We start from the raw sequence: 21,891 nt of genomic DNA on the forward strand, positions 1-21,891 counted from the left end.
GATAATAGCGATCCATGAAGCAAGTAGAGAATGCTTATGACTGAGATCAGTGGTACATTTCATCAAAGAGAGATGTGGCCTGAAGCTCGATATCAAGGTACCCACAGTCATATTTGAAAACAGTGCAACATGCATAGTTCAATTAAAAGAAAGCTTTATAAAGGGAGATAGAACGAAGCACATTTTACCAGTGTTATTCTTCACGCATGATCTCCAGGAGAATGATGATATTGATGTGCAGCATATCTGCTTTAGGGACAATCCAGCAGATTTGTTCACCAAATCTTTACCAACTTCAACCTTTGAGAAGATGGTATACAAGATTGGGATGTGAAGATTGAACCAGCTGAATCGGGATGTTCATCAGAGGGAGTAAGAATATGCGTTGTACTCTTTTTTTCCTTAACCAAGGTTTTTATCCCACTGAATTTTTCCTGATAAAATTTTTAATGAGGCAGCACTCAAATGCGTATTCAGAAAGTTTTTCTTTACATGAACATCCAAGGGAGAGTGTTGTGAAAACACATGAATTCATGTGTCAAAATGGATGTCACCTTATCAAAGCCCAAAATTAATGATGTAATCCCCCACCCCTTCGTTTTGAAAAGTCCTTGATTTTTGTGTTTTGGCTATAAATAGCCCTTACCAAAAATGGATAATATATAGAAATCTTAATACTCTCCATTTCGTATACTTTTACCTTTGATTAGATAATTTATATCAAGTTGCACATTCTTTTATTTCTCTAGCATTTTCTCTCAAACACTTATTAGTTTTTACACATAAAAGTATAACTATATTCTATTGAAATATTTTAGGTCTTAAATTAAGGATGTTTTTAGGTCTTAAATCAGAGAGTAGCTGACTGCAGATCCTCCTCTTCTTCGGACACATAGAGCATGTTGATGGTTGGAACAAGCTTTAGAGCCACTTTTTTCCTAGTAGCCAATCCAAAAATCTCCGACAAGTCCACATCTTGAGCTGCTACTCCGGCAGGCAATTTCCAATCAAAGTGATACAACAAACGAGCTAATGAGAGCTCAATAGTAGCTAAACCAAGGGCGTAACCTGGGCAACCTCTTCTCCCCCCTCCAAATGGTAGGAACCTGAAATCTTGTGATCCCCTGAAATCAACGTCCTCCTCAAGAAACCTTCCAGGATTGTAGTCCAGAGGATTGGTCCATGACTCTGGATCCATTCCAATGGCATAGGTGTTGATTAGTATCCTAGTTTTTGCAGGTATTTCATAGTCAGCGATTGTGCATTTCTCCATGGATTCTCGAGGTACTAGAAGGGGGACAGGGGGGTGTAGTCGCATTGTCTCCTTTATTACTGCTTTCATGTAGTGAAGGTGTTGAAGATCAGATTCTTCTACTTTTCCTTTATTACCTGCAATCTCCCTAACTTCATCTTGTGCTTTTTCTAAAACACTTGGATGCCTAGCCAACTCTGTCATTGTCCATTCCAGTGTAGCTGCTGATGTATCTGTTCCAGCGACAAACATATCCTATAGAGTCAAGTATAATTGTATCAATAGTAGAAGAGTCTTGTGCTCCAAAATGCTATATAAAGTTCAAACATTTCTACTACTATATGTAGAACACTAATGTATACAAATTTTAATCCATAGCTTCACGTTGTAGTAAGAATTGTCTAAGTAGTGCTATGCCGTCTATCAAAATAAAAAATAAATTTACATCTAAACAACTATGTAAATAATTTTACATTACAGCATAATTTTATAAGTAAAAGGTGGATGGCATTATTTCAAGGTAACTAATTCCACTCATTATGATGGAGTTTAACTAATATATACCGACGGTGTAAGCTTTTTTAACACGGTCGGGTAGCTTTGAAGCCTATTACAGGTTTGTTCTAAGCATTTCTATTTTTTAATATTTAAATTATAAAAAAAAATAGTAATAAAGGAAACTTGGACTCTACATTTACTTCTATCTATATAAAGATCCTGTTGACCAAAAATATAGAGCGGAGTCATCTTCGTTTGCATTATCATTAATTGATTTTATGTATTTCTATTTTTTCAATACCATGTAAACAATCAGCTCCGTATAGCATCGTAATAATCACGAGCTCTATTATACATCTAAAGTCTTCATTTTTTTTCCCCAGATTTTGTAGTGGAGAATTTTTTTGGTTATCCCCATTGTTGGTTTTAAGATTTTAAATAGCTTATGTTTAAGATTTTAAAGAGCTAACATACGAATATCATCTGCAGTGATTCTTTATTCCGATAATCAGGCAAAAAAGTTCTTTGATCTCACTACTCAAATTGGTCAAAAATAATTTTAGCTCGATAGCCATTAAAATATACTTCCACACTTCTAGTTAGCATCATACAGATTGTTATGAATTTTTTACATTAGAGAAAATATTACACTGGTCTAAGTTGATCATGGGAAATTTATGTTCTTTAATAGTCATTAGAATTGCATGCAAATTTTTAGACTTCAAACGACTAAACTTGTGTGGAATTGAAATTACAAGTCTGTTTCGCTAAAATGATCGAAAAAGAAATAACTTGAATATGAAGGATTAAAGTCACACATCTAAAATAATCTTTTTCAGATATCAATATTGTAGTAATCCCCCACTTGAAATAGTACACTTTAGAGATTAAACAAATGAATAGATTTAGAAAAATCTGATCGAAGTTGGAAAGATGAGCCGAGCAACAATTGCAGAGATTAAAAGGCGGAGAATATGAGATACTATAAAGAAACGTAAGAGTTGATTAGTATAGAAATAGGGGAGTGTTTAAAAAATAATAAAGCATAAAAAGAAAAATGAGAACGGATAAATTGGGATGGGAACAGATTAATTACCAGCTATTGCCGGTTAAAGTCAGTGACCGTGTAAAAAGTGTTTACACCGTCGGCGTATATTTGTTAAATTATGATGTACAATTCAATATGTTATAATATGTGGCTTGCCTTCACGTATTATTGACATGATCATTTATGATTATCTTTTACATAATTTAATCTAAAATATTTGGTGCTTTCTCTCTAAAATGTACTAGTAGTTGAGCTAAGCTCCTTCTGGTTGATGAATGAGATGCTCAACGCAAGCTCGCTTGAAACATGATTGGTATTTAATTTGTGGTCCTACTAAAAATGTGAGCAAAACTAGCATTCTGCCAAAATTTATCTTTGTTCTTGTCCCCTCATTCTTCATCTTCTCACCCTTCCTCTTCCTCTTCCGTCTTCTTCTTACCCTTCCATGTGTTATAAAAAATTAAAGACTCATTGCTCATTTATTGTTGGAGTTGAATATTGTTGTCTCGTGATTTGACGATGACAAGATGATTTTGGAGGATCAGGTTCCTTGCATACATTTCTTTGGTACAGCTCTCACATCTCTGCACAGTTTTATCCGCTACTGCAACAAATTGTGCAGGTGCGCTGCGTATCTGATTTTACACCTGATCTAATCAAAATTCTATGCTCAATTCTACACTACTATAAATATTTAAGGATGCTTTTTCCAGCTCAATTTCTAATTTTTTTGTGCTTAGGGTCTAGGTGTTCTTGAGTCATGTTTTGTTTTGTAATCGATTTACTCAAATATAAGCGTAAAGTTTTTTAATTACTGTTGAGTCTCTCAGGTAGAGTTATCTGAGTTTGCAAGGGTTAGAGTTAACCGAGATTGAAAAGTAAAATTGACAGAGCTGTCAAGAGGTGTTTGTAATAGAGTTATTATAAATTAGAGATACTTAGAGTCAAGTTCAAGTCTGTAATTAAGTGAATTTTGATTATAGTGGAGTTTGAGTGCTTGTGAGGGCAAGTTGTGTTTTTTCCTCCCTTGAGAATGGAGGTTTCCATGTTAAATCATTGTGTTTTTAACTTTATAGTTTATTTGTTCTATATTTGTGTATGTTGCAATATTTTATTGTTGGGGACCTGGTCCCTTGGTGGTGTGTAATCCCTGCATTTCAATAATTGGTATTAGAGTGAGGAAACTCTAAAAGGTTAACACCTAGAGTGATTTTTTGGTCATTGTTGCACCAACTAATCTTGAGGAAAGACAATCTACTACAAGGTCACCCCGCTTTAATGGAAAATACTATGGGTGGTGGAAAACTATAATGTATGACTTTATCATAGCTGAGGATAGTGAGCTAATGGATGTCATAATTAATGGTCCTCATGTGCCAGTAAGGGAAGTCAAAGAAGGAGACAAACTAGAATGGTTGTGAAAGCCAGGAGAGAGTATGATGATGAAGATCGTAAAAAGATTGAAAAGAATTTCAAAACTAAGAAGTTACTGGTGTGTGGGATAGGACTAGATGAATACAATCGAATCTCTATTTGTGAAAATGCCAAAGAGATCTGGGACTTCCGGAGAACAGCTCAGAAGAAAACTACTTATGTGAAGGAATCAAAAGTGGATATGTTGACCAATCAATACAAGGCGTTCTCTATGAAAGAAGGTGAGACCATTCAGGAGATGCATACAAGATTTACCTCAATTACAAATGAGTTGCACTGCCTTGGTGAAGCGATTCCTCTACACAAACAAGTAAAGAAAATTCTGAGAGTTTTTCCTAAGTCATGGGAGAGCAAAGTTGATGCTACCACTGAGGCTAGAAATTTTAAGACACTTACCATGGATGAATTAATTCGGAATCTGAAAACCCATGGGTTGAAGAAATAAAGTCAAGAAAAGAAAAAGGATAAAAGAGAAAAGTCATTAGCCTTAAAAGCCTCAAAGTCTGAGTTCAGTGATGAAGATGTTGATATTGCACACTTAGCCAAAAGAATTTCCAAAGCTATGAAGAAAAGTGATTAATTTCAAAAAAAAAAAGTAGTAGCAGAAAAAGAGGCACTGCTGAAGTCTACCACAAATATGGGAAGCCTGGACATTTTATCAAATATTATCTTTTACACAAAATGGATTATCAAAAGTACTTCAAATCAGGAGGAGATAAAGGTAAAAGGAAGGACCGGGTCCTAAAGAAGTCAAGAAGGAAGGTTGTTGTTGATTATGCAGTGAAGCAAGCTCTAGCTGTCTGGGGAGATACCTCAATTAAATATGATGCATCAAAAAAAATTGAAGATGTTTCTATGTTAGCTGCGAAAGATAGTGAAATCTTTTACAGCTCTCTTTTTGCTCTCAGGGAAAAATCAGATGGTGAAGAAAAGAATGAGGTAACTCTTTTTTATATTAAGAAGAACAAATATGATTATTCCCCTAAGAAGATAAAGAAACTCGCAAATGTCTTGCTTAATTCTGTGTGTGAGCTTACTGCTGAGAGAGAATTGTTGGAAGATAAGGTAGAAAACCTAGAACATGAAAAACTAGCCTTAACCATCCAATTGTTTGAAGTAGGAGATCAATCCTTAAAACTAAAATCAAAAAACAAAGATTTGATGGATCAACTGAAAAAGATGGATGAATCTGATGGGAAGGGCAAAAAGAAAGCTTCAAATATTCAAATTAATCTTGAAGAAAAGTTGAAAAATTCTCAAAAGCTTCTTATAACTACTCTTCGTAAGAATGAGGAATTGGAAAGGGACATGGTCCATCTAAAAAAAGATCTTAATAAATCCCTAAAATAGACCACATCTTCACAAATCCTTGATAATATAACCAGGGGATCAATAATGGTAGAGGTCTTGGATATCAGTACAACACGCACAATCCTAAGCCCCAGGGCAAGCATATTTTTGTTGCTAAAAATAAAGTGAACAATCCTCTATGCACTCACTGTGGCAGGGATAGTCACTTGAAGGAGAAATTCCAGGGATGACTTAGAGTTAGAATGAACACTACTAGATATGTTCAACTGAAGCAGTCTTTCCACAAGGGATCTAATTCCTCGACAAATTTTAAGAAGAGTAAATCGCCTAGTTGGACCAAGAAAGATATGATAACTCTTTTGTCTTCCTTTGGGGAACTCAGACTCAAGTGGGTTCCCATATCTAACAAATGACCTCTGCAAGTGGGAATAAGAGAAGGTAGTCAAAGTTGGTTCATGGATAGTGGATGCTCTAAGCATATGACTAGTAGAGCTGACAGTTTTTCTACTCAAGACACTTCAAGGCGAAGATGTCTCTTTTGGAAATGGAAAGAAAGGCTATATTCATGATGTTGGAAAGATAGACAAATGTTTAATCATGCTATTGAGAATTTTTATTATGTAGATGGTTTAAAATACAGTCATTCGAGTATGTCCCAAATTTATAGTAAAGGAAATGAAGTGAAGTCCTATCTGCTGGATGAACTGTGTCAAATTTGGAGTTTGGGAAAGTCATACTCAAAGCTAAAAGGTGCAAAAACATGTATATGGTTGATCTAGAATCTGTAGCTGATTATAAATTGATCTTCTTAAGTTCTCAAAGTGAAAATACTGATTTATGGCATAGAAGGCTAGAACATGTAAGTTCCTCTTTACTGAACAAATTAATCTCAAAGGACCTGGTCTGTGGTGTTACCAAGCTGCAGTTTTTAGATAAAAAGATTTGTGATGCTTGTTTCAAAGAAAAACAAACCAGATCTTCCTTTTAAGCAGAAGAAGTAGGGAAGCACCTCTAAACTCCTTGAATTGTTGCACATGGATCTATGTAGACAAGTTAAAGTTCAAAGTAAAGGTGAGAAAAGATATGTGTTTTTTTATTGTGGATGACTATTCCAGATTCACTTGGACAATGTTCCTAAGAACTAAGGATGGAACTTATGAAGTTCTGGTGGTCTTCGCTAAACAAATTCAGATGAAGCTGAACTGCAAAATTGCATGAGTCGAATTTGATCATAGAACTGAGTTTAAAAACTCCCAAGTTGAAGAATTTTATGATGAAAATGGCATTAGTCACAACTTTCCTGCCTTAGAACTCCTCAACAAATGAAATAGTTGAAAAACAAAACAAGACTCTCATAGAAATTGCCAGGAACATCTTGATTGATAGTGCCTCTTCCAAAAAATTTTTAGGTTGAAGTTATCAATACTGCCTGTTATGTGACCAATAGATGCCTGATCAGATCTCTCCTGAACAAAACACCATATGAAATTGTTTTCAACAAAAATCCTAAACTTGACTACTTAGAACCTTTGGGTGCAAATATTTTGTTCTAAACGATGAAAAGAATGAGCTTGGGAAATTTGATTCCAAAAGTGATGAAGTTACACTTGTAGGCTACTCCCCTACAAGTAAGGCATACAGAGTCTTCAAGAAAAGTACTGTGTATGGAAGAAAGTGTACATGTGGTTTTTTATGAATCGAGAATGCTAAAAGATTCAGTTGGAGGTAAATATTCTGATATGGAAAAACCAATTCCTATTTAAAGGGATGATATAGTTGAAGTAGAGGTTCAAGAGTAGAACGATACAGTTACAGATGACAAAGGTGATGGTAAATCAAGTCCCTAGTTGCTAAAACCTGATTTATAAGAAGAACACCAAGAAGAACCGACTCAAAATTCCCAGAGACCTAGTCCCAGCAGACCACAGTTAAGAAGAATAAATTGGAAGCACAAATCCTCTCACCCTTTAAAAATTTGACCTCTCGTTTGGAATTTGGAATGCAAACAACGGCTCAAGCCAAGAATCTTATGGTTTTCTCAGCTTTTTTATCACAGATTGAGCCCAAAAATGTAAAGAAAGTCTTAAAACTCAGTTGTACTATCTACTACTAAAGCTGAAAATGTGGTTGCAGCTTTATGTTGTGCATAATTTTTATGGGTCAAACAGCAGCTAAAGGACTTTGTGATTGTTTTTTATACTATTCCTCTAATGTGTGACAATACTAGTGTTCTAAACATGGCTAAAAATCTAGGGCAGCATAAAAAGAACAAAGCATATTGATGTAAGGCATCATTTTCTGAGAGACAAAGTTGATAAAGAGGCCATTTGCATGAAATTCTATAAGATTGAAGATTAGGTAGTTGATATCTTTACTAATGCTCTTCACAAGGAGCAATTTGTGAAGAATAAACTGAAATTGGGTTTGATCAAGATAAATTAACCTACTTGGTGGATCAATTTCCTCTATTTATTAGTTATGATTAGGAGACAGGTATCCTTAATGAAGTATGTGCTTTTTGGTCTAATTTGGTACCAATCATTTGCAGGTATATATGCATAGTGAGCCACTTTAAAAAAGAATAGATGAGACAAACACTAAATAAAAGATTCACTCAATCAAGGGAGAGACCAGGTCTCATCCCACAGGCTAGTACCATTTATGTGTATTTTAAAATCACATAAATTTCTGTCTGGAAAAGTCGTATCTTTTTCTTTCTCTGTCAAAAAACTGTTAAATCCCCAAAAAAGTGAAGAGTTGTACCTATTGGGACCAGATATGTCCCATTCCCTTAAAATCTCAAACGTTGCAAACTTTTGTTCCCTTAAATACAAAATCAAATCCTCTTTTCTACTTATTTTTCAAAATTAGCTTTCAAACTCTTCTTTGTCAAAGACAAGTTTGTTCGAAATCTATTGTCCTAGGCTAAAAATAAATCTTCCAAAATTCACAAATGGCTAACGAAACCTCGACTTCAAGCCCCATTAAATAATTTGAATCTATTCAAACTTCTTTAACCCTGTCCAAAAATCCTTCCTTTGTGTCCTCTTTCCAAACAGTGTCCATGACTGATAAGGAAACTCCTTCAAAACCCCTTAAAGATACTGAGTCTATTCCGCCTCTTATACCCTTCCTTGAAATACCTATGGCTTACGTATATTCCTCATAAACATTCATGGATAAATCAACCATGGAAGAAATCCCAAAAACAGTGGAACCCCCATCTGACTCTAGTATAATGGTTGACCAAAGTGAAGCTTTTAGGTTACCCATAGAAGTTTAGTTCCCTCAAAACCCCTCCGTATCAAAAGTCCTAGAAAAACCTGATCACTTCAAAGCCCTAAACGAACCTAGTTCTCCCACCCCGTCTTACTCCAATCCCATCATTGCCCAACTCTTTGATGAAGAGTTTCCTGTGAAAAAGTCAAATCCATCCGATAGTGAGTTGTTTGGAGAATATTGGGTTGCTGAGAACTTTATTTTTCTTTCAAATGACCCTAGGGAGAGTTCTTTGGTCTAGAAGAACAAGTTTTCGGTGATAAAATATGAGGTACAGATCCTAAGGCTAGTGAGGTTATTGGGTCTTTTACTCTACCTCCTAATGAGAAAGAGGAGATTGATAAGGATGACTTGCCTCTGAGATGGTCAATGCAGAAACAAAGAAGTAATAAGGGTAAGAAGAAAATGATTGATACATCTGTAAAGATTACCAGGACGTACTCAACAAAGGGTGCTGAGAGAAAGTTTATGGGAGATACTATGAGAGCCAATAAGTCAGCAACTGTCAAAAGCAGAAGATTGAAAAAAAGAACTGTGATTGAGAAAGAAGAAAATGTAGAAGTGGTTGATGTTGAAGAGAGTGATGAGAAAATAGATCCTGATGTTGCAGCTACAATAAAAGAAAGGAGGAAAGAAGTGTAGGATAAAAGGATAGCCAGGACCTCCCCAATCAAATCAAGGAGTCCAACTGGTATGAAACAAAAACACAGCTGTGAAGAAGAAAAAAGCAACTGTAGGCCCTGGTCCCAAGAAGAGAAAGTGATAGAAGTTGAATCTGGTAGTGGTTCTAAAAGAAGAAAGGTGGAGGGAGTAGAGAATAATGTGACTAGAGAAGAAAGAAATGAGATTCTAAGAACTCAGAAGATGTTTACTAGAAGAGTCTTTGACTCTTGAATTTTTTAGAAACCTGGTAGGGTGGGGTCAGTTAAGTATGTAAGGCATCAGGGATGGTTACACCTCCTAGAGGAACCAATTTCCTCTGTCTTTGAAGGAGAGATAAGGCAATTTTACTATACAATGAAATTTTCAAATGATGGACAAAGTTTTTCTACATTAGTCCAAGGAAAGAAACTAAAATAGGATGAAGAAGTTATGGGAAAAATCTAGATGTTCCCATTATTGGTGTGAGAACTATTTTAAAACAACAACTCTCAATTGAATTGAAACACCTTGGCTTTTGACTCTTAGAAAATTTCTTAAGTTTGAGCTTCTGGAGATCATATGACTTGTGGGTACTTGACGTATGATGTAGGTACAGTTTAGGGGTCTTGGTTGTATGCTTCTTAGTGTGGTTTTGGTTAGTTACTATCCAAGGTACAACTAGACTCCATACAAATCGTATAGAGATGGTCCGAGTGGTATAGTCCAACTCGTATGTTGGACAATGTCCAACCCCTTGATTTATTCTTGTATATGATCTATGGGTATTACTCATATGTTATGGGTATAATTTAGGAAAGGGGAGTCGTATGGTGGACAGTGTGTGATGTCCAACATTCTGTCTAGGGAACGAGTGGTGGGTACCAGTCATATTTTATGTGTACAAGTTAAGGGGGAGTCATACCCTCCTACGGTGATTTTTATACTTTAAGTTAGGGTATTCTGGACATTCCCCTCTTAACCTCTTTTGACCCCATGACTTAAAACATTCTTGGGACTTCATTTACCCTAGGATTCTCAATTGAAAAGACTAAAAACACTCTCAATTCTCTCTCAAGGCTCTTGGTTCAAGAAAGTCTAGGGTTTTCTTTAAGGTGGTCAATTAGAGCTTTCAAGGGTGGTTTCTCTCCGTCTTCTTTGGTGTCTAAGGTATGTTACTCCTCCATCATTATTAGTTCAACTAAATTCATATTTTAATGAAGGGTTTTCATGATTTAATTGTGGGTATTGTTTGGTTTTGAATTATATGTTAGGGGTTTTGGTTGTAAATGGTTGGATATTGTTTTCCCATGTTTTATTTATGGGCTTTCATGTTATAATGGTGGTTTGAACATGTGGTTGCATGGGAATGGTAAATTTGTACTTAGTTTTGGTTTTGGAAACTATATGCCCTCAACATATTTGTTAAAATGCCTACGAGAATGGTTTTGCCACATAGTTTGACTTTTATTGAAACTATTGCATTGCATAATATGGTAATGAAACCTAAAATGGTTTAAATGGTTTTAAATAATTTGGTAAGGCCTTAGTGGCCATGGTTTTGGTTTAATTGGTAATTATGTGGGGTACATGGAAATCCCCAATTGATTGGCCAATACATTGCTTGCAAGTTATAGTCGGTATAGTGATACCACTTTATAAAGCCTTGGTTAATAACTCATGGAATTGGTTGGTTGGTTATGTGCTAATGGTTTTAATTAGGCAATAATGGTGGGTTCTAATAGCTTACCATGAAGGTATGAGTCCGATGGACGGATACTGGAAACTAATATTTGCTAACATGAGGGTTGCTCATAGTGACCTTATACTTGTGAGGAACACGGGAATCCCCTAAGTTTACATTTGTGTGTATATATATATATATATATATATATATATATATATATATATATATATATATATATATATCATAGAGGGCAAAGGGTACACGGGAATCCTCAGCACCTGTGATATCTTTGGTTTGTGTGGCTACACGTACTGGGGCCAGTTAAGGGGTAATAATGGACCCATATAGCTCGTGGGTGGATTATGACGGTAAAGCTACACAAACTTAGGTTAAAGTTTCAAATACATGCTAAACCCAATTTCCTTTTCCGTCATGGAATATATATATATATATATATACATATAAGCAAGCTTGAACATGGTTTTAAATGTTAGTATTATTTTATTCTTATTCCTGAGTACATGCTAGCATTCATCACGCTAACCATCTTCGGGCGTTGTATCCCCATGCGATACAAGAACCGGCTATACTACTACTCCTGCTCAGTGACTTGAATTTGGGGCAGCTTTATGTTGGATTGAAGTGATGAGCTTTCACACTCCGGAAGGCTCCATTTCACATTATGGTCTTCTCTACATACTTTTGTTATTTCTTATACTTTGGTTTTTAGCTCTGGTCGGGGGCATGTTCCGACTGAATGTTGTCTTGATTTTAGTTAGAGGCTTTGTGAGACTACTTTAGGTTGGTATAGGCGGTGTCGGTATTGGTGTCAACCTTGGCATCAGTATTGGTATTGGGGAGAACGTCGTTTGAATGTATTTGATTTATGATTGTTCCATCTTGTTATGTTATATGATTTGAAACTCATCCGACATAAGGTGTAGGGTAGTTATGATTGGGTACTGGGGATGGTCTCCGATCTCGATTGGGCTTAAGGCACCCGACACGACTAGGCCCTAATTTGGGTTATGTTGTGAATTTGTGGTGGATGCTTCTAAAGTATGGGGAACCTCTGTTGCAGGAGTGAGAAAGAAATTTCTCAAAGGTAAGTTTCAGTTGGTCTTTGAATTTATCAATAAGGTTATCTTGCCTAGGTTAGAGGAGAGGACTATTGCTTATACTGTGGATCTTTATGTGATCGAATTCCGCAGTAAATTTGAATTAATCAGCTTACTTGCTTTCATGATTGAACATATGCATAAGGTTATCCATAAGAAGGAGAAAAGATATGGTATATCTTATGGATACTTCCTTAACAGAGTTTATGAACATTTTAGGGTTGTCGATGAAAAGGGAACTCCTAGAACAGTAAAACAAATGTTCAGTCTGATAACATTGATTGAAAATAAATGTGTAAAAGAGAAAGTCGGGACCATGTCCCAGGTTTGTTCAAGAAAACATGAGGAAAGAGAAGGAGGAAGTGAGGATTTGTTTGGCTGTTAAGGGTGCAGAGATTCTACATTTGAAGATGAAGAACCAACAACTTTCCTCTGATGGACTATGTGTTGTTGAAGCACTTAGAGTAGAAAATGCATAACTTAAGAAAAAGGTCTCAGCACTTCCAGAAGAGGTTCAAGGATTGAATGCATAAGTAAAGGACCTAACTAAGTAGTTGTTGAACTCTCATGTGCATAGAGCGCTAGGATGCAAATGCTTCTCAAGTCCCTTTCCCCAAAACCTTCATCTACCTAAGCCTCTTCCTTTTGTTTAGGGCCCGTTTGGCCATAAAAAATTTTCTCTTTTTTCGATTTTTTTTTTACTTTTTTCACTTTTTCGAAAATTGTGGTGTTTGGTCATGAAAATTCAGAAAATTATTCCGTAATTGGATTCCAAAAAGTGAAAACAACTTTTTGTTGTTTTCACAATTTTTCACTCCCATTTCCAACTTTCATTATTATTACATATAACTCCATCTTTAAATTTTTACACAAACACCTCTTATAACTACAACCAACCACCAAGAAAAAAATTATTTTTTATTTTCTATGGTACAACATCATTTTTAATTGTTACAGATATTCTAATCTCTTTTTTTTTTAACCAAAATTTACTAACGTGAAGTAAAAAAAATAAATGGCAATCTATGACAGAAATGTATCAACTTTGTTTTGAATGAACTATATTATAGAAATATAAGGTCTAGTACATTATGTTATTTAAAAGTGAGAAATTTAATTTTTTTCTTGCCATTTTAATTTTCTGTATATGTCATATAATGGCTATTATGATTTTAAAAAATTATTAAAAAGTGGTCAATAAAGTCGCATATCAAACAAAACGTAACGATCCATATTTACGATACAATAATATTCAAGGAAAATCAATATCATCAATAAAGAAAAAGCAAAAAATTAGCACTAATCTATTCAGAAATAATTCAGCCGTAATTTTTTTAAAAAAACACCAAATTCAATAAAATAATTAATTCAAGTGAAAGTAATTAAGAATTTTTATCAACAAATTTAAGAATATATAAAATATATTTATATCCATCAATCATATTTATCAAAATATATTTACTCTATTCAATCAATTATGGTTATATAAACTTATTTAGCTTGTGCTTTGATATTTTTATTCAAATTTTAGAAGAATAACAATCATAATAATTAGTTTGTTGTTAATTATTTTATCAATTGAAGACATATAAATTATATTCTCAACATTTGGTTGTATGGTAGTAGGTAAATTAGTAGTTGAGTGATTTTGATAATTTTTAAAAGTTAAGGGCATAAAATCATATTTAAAAAAGATTTTTCAAAAGTCTAAAAAAAATTTCAAAAAGACATGGCCAAATACAACTCCAACTCCAACTTCATCTTCAACTCTAACTCCAACTCTGATTTAAAAAATAATTTTCATGGCCAAATGGCTACTTAGTCTCCCTTTTGAACCTGTTTCAGTTTCCCTTTCTTGCTTTCTGTTGCTTTTTAGGATCAAGAATTTTAAGTTATTTTTCATTGCATTGTATGGTACTTGCTATATTTAATGAATGAAATCTTAATTTGTGTCTATCAATTGTCTCTCATTTTTTATAGTCGTTCATTCATGTTAGTGTTGCTCCAGTGGCCATGAGTTAACCAATTTGTTTCGATTTACTATCTTGGTTTCCTGTTCTTACTTTTTTATGATGTCAAAAGGAGGAAAATAGATTCACTATGGTAGAGACCAGGTACCATGAGTAATATGATGTGCAGCAGTGCTGATGACAGAGGGAATATCGATGGGGGGAACACACACTGATACAGTTAAGATATATGTGATAAGAGAGAGTGAAGGGATGCCACTGATTGGGGGAATGCTGGTGTAGAGACAATTTCTTGCTCTAAATATGAATGAATTTTGATACCTTGAGAACATGATTTGTCATCATCAAAAAGAGAGAAAATTGTTGTCTTATGTTTTGATGATCACAGAATGATTTTGGAGGACCAGGTCCCTTGCATACTTTGTTCTGGTACAACTATCACATTCTGCATTGTTTTGTTTGCTAGTGCAACAAACTGTGTAGATGTGCAGCGTACCTGATTTTACACCTGGTCCAATCAAAATTCTATCCTCAATTCTACACTACTATAAATACTTAAGGATGCTTTTTCCTTCGCAGTTTTTGCATATTGAAGAATCTCATAGTGGCAGCGAAAAATCTTTAAGCTCAAGTTCTAAATCTTTTGTATTTAGGGTTTAGGTGTTCTTGAGTCAAGTTTTGTTTTGTAATCGATTTACTCAAATATAAAATAAATTTTATTATTTTAGAGTTATCTGAGTTTGCAAGAGTTAGAGTTAACCAATATTGAAGAGTGAAATTGACAGAGCTGTCAAGAGGTGTTTGTAATATAGTTATTATAAATTAGAGGAACTTAGAGTTAAGTTCAATTGAGTCTATAATTAGGATGAGTTTTGATTTTAGTGGAGTTTGAGTGCTTATGAGGGCAAGCCGTGGTTTTTCCTCCTTTGAATAAGTTGTTTTCCACGTTAAATCATTATATTTTTAACTTTACAGTTTATTTGTTCTGTATTTGCGTGTGTTGTAATATTTTGTCTGTTGGGGACCTGATCCCTTGGTGGTGTGTAATTCCTGTGTTTCAACAAATATGTAATGTTCCATTGAGCTAACATTATCAAATATTCAATGATTTGAGTTAGTTGGTAGAACATTGAAGAACCACGTTCTTCGATTTTCGTTGAGGTGAGAAGAGGAAGTTGCTCAAGTGATAAGCGCTCCCCACTTCCAACTCTAAAGTTGTGAGTTTGAAATTCCAAGTGAGCAAAAGAGGTGGAAACTCCATGTATGATAAATAAATAAATAAATAAAAAATTGCTAACTTTAAAAAATAAAACTTAAAGAAGATAAAATGAATCTACTAATTTTTTAAGATTTAGGCTAAATTTAACCGTTAAAATTTATTAGGATTGATATTAGAAAGTTATATATATTAAATCTTGAGTAATTTGTAGTTTAACTGATTTCGAAGCAAAAGTATGTTGATAAATTTTCTACACAACAAATTATGACTATCTGTCAAGACTTGTGGCCAAATTTTGGTTTTAGTCGGGATTTATGACTGACTTTTCTTGTGAAATTGCAAATTTTGCCTGTCATTTTGAAATCCAGACAGTTTAGTTTAGTCAAGATTTTGACAAATAACAGCAATATTTTTTTCCCTTTGAATTAAGAAAATATGGATGACTTCTGGTGCAAAAGTGACGCGAGAGCCACTGCATTAAGACATTCAAAAATTACAAAATGTAATGGTGACCGGTAAAATTAATGAAAAGCATGTGGGTTTATCCGTCAACTGATGGAAAGAGTAAACTTTTAATATGCCCAATTCACGAAACTTCTTTGCAAGAGTCTTATTTATGTCCCACCCTCGCGGAAGTCAAACATGTTAGGCTATAAGATGCTTGCTGATTCTCACCTTTATTTAAGGCCCGTATGACCGTGTGACATAAAATAATGATTTTATATCATAATACAAAATTAAATTTTTATTAAAATATATAATTTAAATTTTTTAATTTAGCATTCGGTCATAATTTTTGAAATATTCTTGACAAGGTATTTTTTATCAAGATTTAAATAAAGTTTTTTATGTGTTTGGTTATAATTATTTTTAAAAATATTTACCTTTTTAAGAAATATGATTTATGCTCATAAGCTCTAAAAATTATTAAAATTATCCGTAACTTTGTATTATTATTTTATAATGAAGATATTCCATGTGAAAAATTAAACTCATATATTAGAAGTTTTAACCTAGTACTTATAAATAATTTCACATGTCAGTGCAAGAACTACTAAAGTTTTCTCAACTCACAAAAAAGTATTTAATTTTTTATTTACATTACTTTTACGAAGTGTTATGCAACAATATTGTTACATACCTAAATCAACTAATAAAGTTTATTAATGAGTTTGTTGGTAGATAAATATTACTTGGGGTTAATAAATAGTAAGATATTTTTATAAAAATATAAAAGTGTGAGGTAAAATTTAATTTTTTAAAAATTTTCAAATAATGAAATGATTCAAATACTAATCTTTTCTAATATATGAAAATTTAAATTATTCGTTAAAACTATTTATTAAATAAGCGCAAATTATATGACCGAACATTATTGCGAAGTTTATTTTCGAATAATACTTGAAAAGTCTATTGGCAAACTAGTCCTAAGTTGTATGTGTTCTCATAAGAATCAAAATCCCACAACTTATAAAAATTATTAAATTTTTTTCCAGTTCTTCTATAATATTATCAATGAGCAATTCAAATAGTTAATAAATAAGTTATAGTAATGTGCTAAGACATTTCATTCATAAATTGCATATGTTCATCTTTATTTTATAAGTAAATGTTTATGATTACAAATTTTTCAATATATATGATTTTATAAAAATCTAACTGCCTAAGTAGTAATTACTTATTCATTAATATGATTCTTCACATGGTAATTTAGGCTTAGCGTGAGTTTTTTGACAAAATATAAAATGACTAAATTTATTTATATAAAATATAAACTTATAAATCAATTTTTAGATTAAAAAATGTAAAATCATGATATGAATCAAGTTCTTTTTTTTGAGAGAGATTTGAGATTTCCCAAACACCTCATTACAATTAGTACAAGTAGATCTAGATTAAGAGACCATTTGGGATTGCTATTACAAAATTGTTTATTTAACAAGCACTTTTATAAAATACCTTTTCAGAAAAGTGCTTTTGAAAAAAGCAATTTGTGTTTGGTAAATTAATTTGAAAAGTACTTTTGATAAACAGATTGTGTTTGGATAATCTTTTTCAAGAAATGTTTTTTGAGACAAATGATCAAAAAGGACATGTATCAATAGATTTTTACTAACAAAATTAATTTATAGAGAAAATTTATTTTAAATATCTATTATGATATTTTTAATTAAGATTTTATTTTTATTTAATTAAAAAGCACGTGCTCTAAAATTTTCAATCAATATTTATATACATAAATACATTAAAAATATTAATAATGATATATTACTTAAATAATTTAAATATCACTTTAAAATATTAAATAAAAATAAATATAAAAATTATTTCATAAATTAAATTATTATTTATGAAAAAATTAACGACAAAAGTAATTAGTCCTTCATACATCACAAAATTCTCAATGATTTCAGCCCTAATTTTATTATGCAATATCTCCATAATAATAGAAGATCTGTCTTGTATTTCTGAAAGTATACTAGAAGACTCATCTCCTTCTTCATAGATGTAAACTACATGGTAACACATATGTCATTTTTTATGAATTATTTATTTAAAAATAAATATTCGAGAAAAAATTTATAAGTATTGTCAAATATCATTTATTCTTGTAACGTGATTCATCTGTCATTTGTTATCATTAATAATAAAAAATAAAAAATTATATATTCTTCGGATCATCGTCAATGATTTTTTAAAATTTATTTAATGAAAATGAGTGAAAATAAAATAATAATATATAAATCATAAATAAAATAAAAAATTACGATGTAAATATGAAGTATAGAATATTAAAATCAAACTTTAATCATACTTATAAGATATATATATATATATATATATATATATATATATATATATATATATATTAGTGTGTAAGAGAGAGAGAAAGTGATAGCGATATTTTAGTTATGAAAAAAGTAATTTTTTGCTTCTATTTTTTTTTTTGAAAAGCTGAAATTTTTAGTTTTTTTTCAGAAGCAAAAAAACTATTTCTGCTTCGATTTAAAAGCACTTTTACAAGTTTAACATACACCCATCTTTTAAAAAAGAAAAAATTTTCTCAAAATAAGTGCTTTCCTTTGGGAAATAAGCAATCTCAAACAGGCACTAAGTAAATAAAGTTAACCAGTTATTTAAGCAGTATTTTCTCACCACTACGATATGAGGTAAATTATTACTTAGGTATTTGAATTGGCTTATTTCAAGGTGTTTTTGACTTTTAAATATTTTTTAATTTTGATAGTGTTTGAAAAAGTAAAAATGTATTTTTAATTACTTATTTTAAGCTAAAAAATATCAAAATAAGTCAAAAATCAGGAGTATGAAAGTATTTAAAATTTAATTAGAATATTTATTTAGTTTAGTTGGATTGGTGTAGCTTCTAAAAGTTTAATCAAATTGAATTTAAATGAACTCAAAAGAATAAGTACATAATAAATACCAGAATAAGAGCTTTAAGGTTGTCGTCAGTGATGGGCACTTGGAGATCATCTCTTTTCTGAACTCTCAGCAATACGTCAACTAAGTCTGATGAAGCATCGCTATTTTCACCCTTCCTTTCTACATGCTCTTGTATAATCTCCTCGCACACCGCTCTTAAATCTTTCAAGTTCTTCATCAATCTCCTCTTCATACCACTCACTGAGTTAACCCATTCCCAATCGGGGAAAAAATCCCCCAAACAAAACCCCGCTAACAGAGCTTGTGTCTCCGTCAACACACTCACCAAATCCTTCTTCTCTTTCAACTCATGATCAATAAATCTCTTCCCGAACGCCACCCTGCACAAAATATCATTCGCGAGAGCGAAGAAAACCTGACTCATGTCGAGTTCACCCGCCTCGGAGTGAGAATGAGTGGAGATCATTCGTAACATACGGTTAGTTTCCTCATTTCTTATAATCTGGAATGAGTTAACTCGCTTCGAACTCAACAACTCAGTGACGCAGATTTTTCTAGCTTGGCGCCAGTAAGGGCCGTAAGGGGAAAAAGTAATATCAGAGCAACCGAAGGAGAGGTATTGAGCTGCAATGAGTTGTGGGCGGCTAGCGAAGATGTGGTCATGGGTTTTGAGTATGAGTTCGGCGAGTTGAGGGGAGGAGATGATTACAGTCGGGACTTGGCCAAGTTGAAGGTGGATGATCGGGCCGAGTTTATGAGCGAGTTGGGTGAAGGTGTGGTGGGGCATGTCGGTTAGGAGATGAAGGTGACCGATTACAGGGAGCGCCGGCGGAGACGGTGGGGTGAATAAAGGCCGACGGCGACGTTGGTTGTTGTAAAAGTGAAAGGTGACATACATGGTGAAAGATACAAGTGCTAGTAGGAGAACTGATTGCAGAATTGATTCGTCCATTTCGTCTGCTTATTTGCTAATTTGCTAATTTGAGAAGCGAGAAAGACTGTTGTGTCGTGGTAATGTAATATATATGGGAGTTATGTAATACTGGTGTACAATTGAACATAACATTTGGTAGTTGGGCAAAGGCGGATCGTCTACCTACTGCTACACGCCTCTTTAAATCAAGAGGACTACGTCATGGAAAATTCAAATGTGAAGCTAAAATTGAATAAGTATTAATTTTTTGACATTTTTATTTGGCACTTTTCTATTTTATTTGTCACTTTTTTATTTTGGACAATCAAAACTGAGTAAATTTTGACCATCCATATTATATACACTTAAGTAGGATTGTAATTTATAATATTTAATGTGTGATTTTTAAATATTTAAATTTAAAATTTAAAATATAAAATTAATATAATTTATTCTCTTCAAATATTTAATTAAATTGATTTTTATAAAACGAAACATAACACTTAAAAGTGAATTATTATATGTATATATACAATAAACTCTAAAATAAATTTAAAACTAATATAAAATTTAATTGATTGTTGATGCTACTACCAACCCCTCTATCCCTAAGGATATTTCGATTTTGGCTGTTCAAAATTTGGATGAGACTTGATAATATAATTACATTGTCAAATTGTATACTCAGTTGATGTGATTTTCTTTTGCCCTTTAAAAAGAAAAAAAAAGTCGTCTTCAAATAAAATTGTACTTCTTTTTTAATTAATATATAAAAGCGGCGAAATAATCTTGTGGACTCTTGTATTTATTTCTATTTGTAAAATGGACACTTTACTTAGACTTTTAGGTATGTGGGGCTTTGAACAAGAATAATTCTTCCGTTCTTGTGCCCGTATCTTTAATTTTTATTATGGATTATTATGAGTTTGGCAAATGAATTTATTTCCAAGATATCCTACCATGAGATTTTAATTATGTATATATGTAAATTGTTCAAGCTTGTCAATTATGATTATTTAATGGATTCATATGGTTCTGTAAGTTGAATTATGTCTAAATAATTCGATTATGAACTTATAAAGATTTAAATTGTAAGTTTTGAATCACATGAGTATTTGACTATATTCGTTCTATGAATTGAGATTTAATATTGGGATTCTTGGTGTTTCTATCAAGAATTGATATATTTTGAACATGTATCCACTTTTTAAGTTCAAGAATGAATTATTGGTAATTCCAAGTGTTTTTGAGCCATGTGTCAAATTTTGAGCTTCCTTATGACGATTTGAGTTATTGGGTATATTGATATCGAAGTTCCAATGAGTCTTGGTATTTTTCAGATGGTTTTGATGAGTTAAATTGTTGAAAATATTACGTATTGAGTCTTCATATCCTTGTCCAAATATCGAGTCGGTTATGGTTCAATGCATTGATACCTTGTTGCTGTTGAGGAAGATTAAAATGTTTAGAGCTAAAATGTGTTGAGTTAGGGATCCACAAATTGATATGACTTGATAAATGAGAAAGAGATTTGATTTGGTCTTTATGATAGACCCTTGTGATGTTGTGGTGGATTTCCTAACGCGTTCTGAGCTTGTTGGGGAGTAGTACTTAGCACCGAGAGGGAAGTTTGGTATTTCCCCAAACCTATGTGCCACTCTAGGGTTGTTTGATGATGATATTATTGGTCAGAGAACCCGATTGTGATTATTGCAGTTTTAAGGTCGTACTCCCTGGAAAAGAGTATGATGCTCCCGCCAATGGGGGTTTCAAACGTTGGTATTCCACGTAGCTCACGTGGGGTTGTCGGTTATAGGAAACTCCCGTGTCCATAAGATTAAGTTTCTTGAATTACCGAGTCACTCCGAGATTTGAGTCAAAGAGTTGAGATGTTTATGATGTTTTATGGTCATTTATGATGATTTATAATTACCTATAATGATTTTTGATGATACGATAATTTATGATGATTTAGGATGATTTATCATAATTTATGATTTATAATGATTTACATGGATTACGAGATTTTATCATATGAACTGTTTATTATGAAATTACGAAAAGTATGATTTGATATAACTCAAGCCAAGTGAGTCATCATTATCCGTATGCATGTTT

The 21,891-nt window shown here is 32.8% G+C and overlaps 1 protein-coding gene across 1 annotated transcript; it reads right to left on the reverse strand.

Annotated features, from left to right (window-relative positions):
• Positions 1–661: 661 nt before the first annotated feature.
• LOC124895754 (tryptamine 5-hydroxylase-like) lies at positions 662–20,001 on the reverse strand. Its single transcript, XM_047406182.1, has 2 exons — positions 18,901–20,001; positions 662–1,507 (listed from the first exon to the last, which is right to left on the reverse strand). The coding sequence occupies exons 1-2, from the start codon at positions 19,810–19,812 to the stop codon at positions 851–853; spliced, it is 1,569 nt and encodes a 522-aa protein (XP_047262138.1). The 5' UTR covers positions 19,813–20,001; the 3' UTR covers positions 662–850.
• Positions 20,002–21,891: the final 1,890 nt, after the last annotated feature.

Source organism: Capsicum annuum, unplaced genomic scaffold, assembly GCF_002878395.1.
Source record: "Capsicum annuum cultivar UCD-10X-F1 unplaced genomic scaffold, UCD10Xv1.1 ctg995, whole genome shotgun sequence".
In the NCBI taxonomy this organism is placed as follows: domain Eukaryota; kingdom Viridiplantae; phylum Streptophyta; class Magnoliopsida; order Solanales; family Solanaceae; genus Capsicum; species Capsicum annuum.

Excerpts from the sequence above, each read along its gene's own strand:
- LOC124895754 (XM_047406182.1), bottom strand. The coding sequence starts at position 19,812 with ATGGACGAATCAATTCTGCAATCAGTTCTCCTACTAGCACTTGTATCT. Across the intron at positions 1,508-18,900 it reads ACCTTAAAGCTCTTATTCTG|GATATGTTTGTCGCTGGAAC; the intron begins GTATTTATTATG and ends TTGACTCTATAG.